At 41.2% G+C, this 8,218-nt stretch overlaps 1 protein-coding gene across 1 annotated transcript; it reads right to left on the reverse strand.

Annotated features, from left to right (window-relative positions):
• Positions 1–6,347: 6,347 nt before the first annotated feature.
• On the reverse strand, positions 6,348–7,965 carry LOC120040323 (axoneme-associated protein mst101(2)-like; the record flags this gene model as incomplete). Its single annotated transcript, XM_038985516.1, has 2 exons — positions 6,348–7,287; positions 7,318–7,965. Coding segments are annotated over 2 exons (1,373 nt in total), but the record flags the coding sequence as incomplete, so codon positions are not given.
• Between the last annotated feature and the right edge of the window lie 253 nt (positions 7,966–8,218).

An 8,218-nucleotide genomic window follows, 5' to 3' on the forward strand; every position in this document is an offset into this window, starting at 1 on the left:
TTCTATCATACTGAATGGTAACTAGTCCTCAGACAGTCTTATATCATACTGATTGGTAACTAGTCCTCAGACAGTCTTACATCATACTGAATGGTGACTAGTCCTCAGACAGTCTTACATCATACTGAATGGTAACTAGTCCTCTGAGACAGTCTTATATCATACTGAATGGTGACTAGTCCTCTGAGACAGTCTTATATCATACTGAATGGTGACTAGTCCTCTGAGACAGTCTTATATCATACTGAATGGTAACTAGTCCTCTGAGACAGTCTGATATCATACTGAATGGTAACTAGTCCTCTGAGACAGTCTTATATCATACTGAATGGTAACTAGTCCTCTGAGACAGTCTTATATCATAGTGTAGAGTGTTGAATGGTAACTAGTCCTCTGAGACAGTCTTATATCATACTGAATGGTAACTAGTCCTCTGAGACAGTCTTATATCATACTGAATGGTAACTAGTCCTCTGAGACAGTCTTATATCATACTGAATGGTAACTAGTCCTCTGAGACAGTCTGATATCATACTGTAGAGTGTTGAATGGTAACTAGTCCTCTGAGACAGTCTTCTATCATACTGAATGGTAACTAGTCCTGAGACAGTCTGATATCATACTGAATGGTAACTAGTCCTCAGACAGTCTGATATCATACTGAATGGTAACTAGTCCTCAGACAGTCTTACATCATACTGAATGGTAACTAGTCCTCAGACAGTCTTACATCATACTGAATGGTAACTAGTCCTCAGACAGTCTGATATCATACTGAATGGTAACTAGTCCTCAGACAGTCTGATATCATACTGAATGGTAACTAGTCCTCAGACAGTCTTACATCATACTGATTGGTAACTAGTCCTCAGACAGTCTTACATCATACTGAATGGTAACTAGTCGTCAGACAGTCTTACATCATACTGAATGGTAACTAGTCGTCAGACAGTCTTACATCATACTGAATGGTAACTATCCTCAGACAGTCTTCTATCATACTGAATGGTAACTAGTCCTCAGACAGTCTTATATCATACTGATTGGTAACTAGTCCTCAGACAGTCTTACATCATACTGAATGGTGACTAGTCCTCAGACAGTCTTACATCATACTGAATGGTAACTAGTCCTCTGAGACAGTCTTATATCATACTGAATGGTGACTAGTCCTCTGAGACAGTCTTATATCATACTGAATGGTGACTAGTCCTCTGAGACAGTCTTATATCATACTGAATGGTAACTAGTCCTCTGAGACAGTCTTATATCATACTGAATGGTAACTAGTCCTCTGAGACAGTCTTATATCATACTGAATGGTAACTAGTCCTCTGAGACAGTCTGATATCATACTGTAGAGTGTTGAATGGTAACTAGTCCTCTGAGACAGTCTTCTATCATACTGAATGGTAACTAGTCCTCTGAGACAGTCTTATATCATAGTGTAGAGTGTTGAATGGTAACTAGTCCTCTGAGACAGTCTTCTATCATACTGAATGGTAACTAGTCCTCTGAGACAGTCTTATATCATACTGTAGAGTGGTGAATGGTAACTAGTCCTCTGAGACAGTCTTACATCATACTGTAGAGTGGTGAATGGTAACTAGTCCTCAGAGACAGTCTTATATCATACTGAATGGTAACTAGTCCTCTGAGACAGTCTTACATCATACTGAATGGTAACTAGTCCTCTGAGACAGTCTTCTATCATACTGAATGGTAACTAGTCCTCAGAGACAGTCTTACATCATACTGTAGAGTGTTGAATGGTAACTAGTCCTCTGAGACAGTCTTATATCATACTGAATGGTAACTAGTCCTCTGAGACAGTCTTCTATCATACTGAATGGTAACTAGTCCTCAGACAGTCTGATATCATACTGTAGAGTGTTGAATGGTAACTAGTCCTCTGAGACAGTATTATATCATACTGAATGGTAACTAGTCCTCTGAGACAGTCTTCTATCATACTGAATGGTAACTAGTCCTCAGACAGTCTGATATCATACTGAATGGTAACTAGTCCTCTCAGACAGTCTTCTATCATACTGAATGGTAACTAGTCCTCTGAGACAGTCTTCTATCATACTGTAGTGCGTTGAATGGTAACTAGTCCTCTGAGACAGTCTTCTATCATACTGTAGTGCGTTGAATGGTAACTAGTCCTCTGAGACAGTCTTATATCATACTGTAGAGTGTTGAATGGTAACTAGTCCTCTGAGACAGTCTTCTATCATACTGTAGTGCGTTGAATGGTAACTAGTCCTCTGAGACAGTCTGATATCATACTGAATGGTAACTAGTCCTCTGAGACAGTCTTCTATCATACTGAATGGTAACTAGTCCTCAGAGACAGTCTTCTATCATACTGAATGGTAACTAGTCCTCTGAGACAGTCTTATATCATACTGAATGGTAACTAGTCCTCAGACAGTCTTATATCATACTGAATGGTAACTAGTCCTCTGAGACAGTCTTCTATCATACTGAATGGTAACTAGTCCTCTGAGACAGTCTTCTATCATACTGAATGGTAACTAGTCCTCTGAGACAGTCTGATATCATACTGTAGAGTGGTGAATGGTAACTAGTCCTCTGAGACAGTCTGATATCATACTGAATGGTAACTAGTCCTCTGAGACAGTCTTCTATCATACTGAATGGTAACTAGTCCTCAGACAGTCTTATATCATACTGAATGGTAACTAGTCCTCAGACAGTCTTATATCATACTGAATGGTAACTAGTCCTCTGAGACAGTCTTCTATCATACTGAATGGTAACTAGTCCTCAGACAGTCTTATATCATACTGAATGGTAACTAGTCCTCAGACAGTCTTATATCATACTGAATGGTAACTAGTCCTCTGAGACAGTCTTTTATCATACTGTAGTGTTGAATGGTAACTAGTCCTCAGACAGTCTTACATCATACTGAATGGTAACTAGTCCTCTCAGACAGTCTTCTATCATACTGAATGGTAACTAGTCCTCAGACAGTCTGATATCATACTGAATGGTAACTAGTCCTCTGAGACAGTCTTCTATCATACTGAATGGTAACTAGTCCTCTGAGACAGTCTTCTATCATACTGAATGGTAACTAGTCCGCAGAGACAGTCTTATATCATACTGAATGGTAACTAGTCCTCAGACAGTCTTACATCATACTGAATGGTAACTAGTCCTCTCAGACAGTCTTCTATCATACTGAATGGTAACTAGTCCTCAGACAGTCTGATATCATACTGAATGGTAACTAGTCCGCAGAGACGGTCTTCTATCATACTGAATGGTAACTAGTCCTCTGACAGTCTGATATCATACTGAATGGTAACTAGTCCTCAGACAGTCTTCTATCATACTGAATGGTAACTAGTCCGCAGAGACGGTCTTCTATCATACTGAATGGTAACTAGTCCTCTGACAGTCTGATATCATACTGAATGGTAACTAGTCCTCTCAGACAGTCTTCTATCATACTGAATGGTAACTAGTCCTCAGACAGTCTTCTATCATACTGAATGGTAACTAGTCCTCAGACAGTCTGATATCATACTGAATGCTAACTAGTCCTCTGAGACAGTCTTATATCATACTGAATGGTAACTAGTCCTCTGAGACAGTCTTCTATCATACTGAATGGTAACTAGTCCTCTGAGACAGTCTTATATCATACTGAATGGTAACTAGTCCTCAGACAGTCTTATATCATACTGAATGGTAACTAGTCCTCTGAGACAGTCTTCTATCATACTGTAGTGCGTTGAATGGTAACTAGTCCTCTGAGACAGTCTGATATCATACTGAATGGTAACTAGTCCTCTGAGACAGTCTTCTATCATACTGAATGGTAACTAGTCCTCTGAGACAGTCTTATATCATACTGAATGGTAACTAGTCCTCAGACAGTCTTATATCATACTGAATGGTAACTAGTCCTCTGAGACAGTCTTCTATCATACTGAATGGTAACTAGTCCTCTGAGACAGTCTTCTTTCATACTGAATGGTAACTAGTCCTCTGAGACAGTCTGATATCATACTGTAGAGTGGTGAATGGTAACTAGTCCTCTGAGACAGTCTGATATCATACTGAATGGTAACTAGTCCTCAGACAGTCTTATATCATACTGAATGGTAACTAGTCCTCTGAGACAGTCTGATATCATACTGAATGGTAACTAGTCCTCTGAGACAGTCTTCTATCATACTGAATGGTAACTAGTCCTCTGAGACAGTCTTCTATCATACTGAATGGTAACTAGTCCTCTGAGACAGTCTTCTATCATACTGAATGGTAACTAGTCCTCTGAGACAGTCTTCTATCATACTGAATGGTAACTAGTCCTCTGAGACAGTCTTCTATCATACTGAATGGTAACTAGTCCGCAGAGACAGTCTTATATCATACTGAATGGTAACTAGTCCTCAGACAGTCTTACATCATACTGAATGGTAACTAGTCCTCTCAGACAGTCTTCTATCATACTGAATGGTAACTAGTCCTCAGACAGTCTGATATCATACTGAATGGTAACTAGTCCGCAGAGACGGTCTTCTATCATACTGAATGGTAACTAGTCCTCTGACAGTCTGATATCATACTGAATGGTAACTAGTCCTCAGACAGTCTTCTATCATACTGAATGGTAACTAGTCCGCAGAGACGGTCTTCTATCATACTGAATGGTAACTAGTCCTCTGACAGTCTGATATCATACTGAATGGTAACTAGTCCTCTCAGACAGTCTTCTATCATACTGAATGGTAACTAGTCCTCAGACAGTCTGATATCATACTGAATGCTAACTAGTCCTCTGAGACAGTCTTATATCATACTGAATGGTAACTAGTCCTCTGAGACAGTCTTCTATCATACTGAATGGTAACTAGTCCTCTGAGACAGTCTTATATCATACTGAATGGTAACTAGTCCTCAGACAGTCTTATATCATACTGAATGGTAACTAGTCCTCTGAGACAGTCTTATATCATACTGTAGAGTGTTGAATGGTAACTAGTCCTCAGACAGTCTTCTATCATACTGAATGGTAACTAGTCCTCTGAGACAGTCTTCTATCATACTGAATGGTAACTAGTCCTCTGAGACAGTCTTTTATCATACTGTAGTGTTGAATGGTAACTAGTCTTCTGAGACGATCTTCTATCATACTGAATGCTAACTAGTCCTCAGACAGTCTGATATCATACTGTAGAGTGTTGAATGGTAACTAGTCCTCAGACAGTCTTACATCATACTGAATGGTAACTAGTCCTCTCAGACAGTCTTCTATCATACTGAATGGTAACTAGTCCTCAGACAGTCTGATATCATACTGAATGGTAACTAGTCCTCTGAGACAGTCTTCTATCATACTGAATGGTAACTAGTCCGCAGAGACAGTCTTATATCATACTGAATGGTAACTAGTCCTCTGAGACAGTCTTCTATCATACTGAATGGTAACTAGTCCGCAGAGACAGTCTTATATCATACTGAATGGTAACTAGTCCTCTGACAGTCTTCTATCATACTGTAGAGTGTTATAAGTATGAGTCATGGTGCAGAGTACACAGTACACGTGTCACTCCTTTCAGAAGACACATGATCTATGGACTACAGTCCAAACACACAGCTCACCTTCTCTCCCTCTCCTTCCCCTGGCTTCTCATACTTGATCAACCAGTTGTCATTCCCTCGGTCTGATGGAGAGAAAGAGGGAGGGAGGAGAAGGAGGAGAGAGAGAAAGAGGGACGGAGGAGAAGGAGAAGAGAGAGAAAGAGGGAGGGAGGAGAAGGAGGAGAGAGAGAACGAGGGAGGGAGGAGAAGGAGGAGAGAGAGAAAGAGGGACGGAGGAGAAGGAGAAGAGAGAGAACGAGGGAGGGAGGAGAAGGAGGAGAGAGAGAAAGAGGGAGGGAGGAGAAGGAGAAGAGAGAGAAAGAGGGAGGGAGGAGAAGGAGAAGAGAGAGAAAGAGGGAGGGAGGAGGAGAAGGAGGAGAGAGAGAAAGAGGGAGGGAGGAGGAGAAGGAGGAGAGAGAGAAAGAGGGAGGGAGGAGAAGGAGGAGAGAGAGAAAGCGGGACGGAGGTGAAGGAGAAGAGAGAGAAAGAGGGAGGGAGGAGAAGGAGAAGAGAGAGAAAGAGGGAGGGAGGAGGAGAAGGAGGAGAGAGAGAAAGAGGGACGGAGGTGAAGGAGAAGAGAGAGAAAGAGGGAGGGAGGAGAAGGAGGAGAGAGAGAAAGCGGGACGGAGGAGAAGGAGGAGAGAGAGAAAGCGGGACGGAGGTGAAGGAGAAGAGAGAGAAAGAGGGACGGAGGAGAAGGAGAAGAGAGAGAAAGAGGGAGGGAGGAGAAGGAGGAGAGAGAGAAAGCGGGACGGAGGTGAAGGAGAAGAGAGAGACAGGGTGAATGGGTTAGATTCTGCATAGGAGGAGAACACAATGCAAAGCTATAGGGAGGTGTTCCAGGGCATGAACCGTGTGTCCCTATAAAATCTGTTGTATTTTTGGCCTGATTTCATTCTGTTTTCTCCATTTTGTTTCTCTCGGATGTAGACGCCCTTCAATTCAGTTCAATACATCTAGTTGATTCCCTACCCAGTTCAATACATCTAGTTGATTCCCTACCTAGTTCAATACATCTAGTTGATTCCCAACCCAGTTCAATACATCTAGTTGATTCCCTACTCAGTTCAATACATCTAGTTGATTCCCTACCTAGTTCAATACATCTAGTTGATTCCCTACCTAGTTCAATACATCTAGTTGATTCCCTACCCAGTTCAATACATCTAGTTGATTCCCTACATCTAGTTGATTCCCAACCCAGTTCAATACATCTAGTTGATTCCCTACCCAGTTCAATACATCTAGTTGATTCCCTACCTAGTTCAATACATCTAGTTGATTCCCTACATCTAGTTGATTCCCAACCCAGTTCAATACATCTAGTTGATTCCCTACATCTAGTTGATTCCCAACCCAGTTCAATACATCTAGTTGATTCCCTACATCTAGTTGATTCCCAACCCAGTTCAATACATCTAGTTGATTCCCTACCCAGTTCAATACATCTAGTTGATTCCCTACCCAGTTCAATACATCTAGTTGATTCCCAACCCAGTTCAATACATCTAGTTGATTCCCTACATCTAGTTGATTCCCAACCCAGTTCAATACATCTAGTTGATTCCCTACCCAGTTCAATACATCTAGTTGATTCCCTACCTAGTTCAATACATCTAGTTGATTCCCTACCTAGTTCAATACATCTAGTTGATTCCCTACCTAGTTCAATACATCTAGTTGATTCCCTACCCAGTTCAATACATCTAGTTGATTCCCTACATCTAGTTGATTCCCAACCCAGTTCAATACATCTAGTTGATTCCCTACCTAGTTCAATACATCTAGTTGATTCCCTACCCAGTTCAATACATCTAGTTGATTCCCTACCCAGTTCAATACATCTAGTTGATTCCCTACCCAGTTCAATACATCTAGTTGATTCCCTACCCAGTTCAATACATCTAGTTGATTCCCTACCTAGTTCAATACATCTAGTTGATTCCCTACATAGTTCAATACATCTAGTTGATTCCCTACCCAGTTCAATACATCTAGTTGATTCCCTACCCAGTTCAATACATCTAGTTGATTCCCTACATCTAGTTGATTCCCTACCCAGTTCAATACATCTAGTTGATTCCCTACTTGGTTTAATACATCTAGTTGATTCCCTACATCTAGTTGATTCCCTACCCAGTTCAATACATCTAGTTGATTCTGTACCGAGTTCAAAACATGTAGTTGATTCCCTACCCAGTTCAATACATCTAGTTGATTCCCTACTCGGTTCAAAACATCTAGTTGATTCCCTACCCAGTTCAATACATCTAGTTGATTCCCTACTCGGTTCAAAACATCTCGTTGATTCCCTACCAAGTTCAATACATTTAGTTGGATCTCGTCACGGTATCTCTGTGCATTCAAATGGCCATCGATAAAATGCCATTGTGTTCGTTGTCCGTAGTTTATACCTTCCCATAACATAACCCCCCTACATCACGGGGGACTCTGTTCACAACGTTGACATAAAACCCCCCTACATCACGGGGGACTCTGTTCACAACGTTGACATAAAACCCCCCTACATCACGGGGGACTCTGTTCACAACGTTGACATAAAACCCCCCTACATCACGGGGGACTCTGTTCA

Source organism: Salvelinus namaycush, unplaced genomic scaffold (genome assembly GCF_016432855.1).
Source record: "Salvelinus namaycush isolate Seneca unplaced genomic scaffold, SaNama_1.0 Scaffold3410, whole genome shotgun sequence".
NCBI lineage: Eukaryota > Metazoa > Chordata > Actinopteri > Salmoniformes > Salmonidae > Salvelinus > Salvelinus namaycush.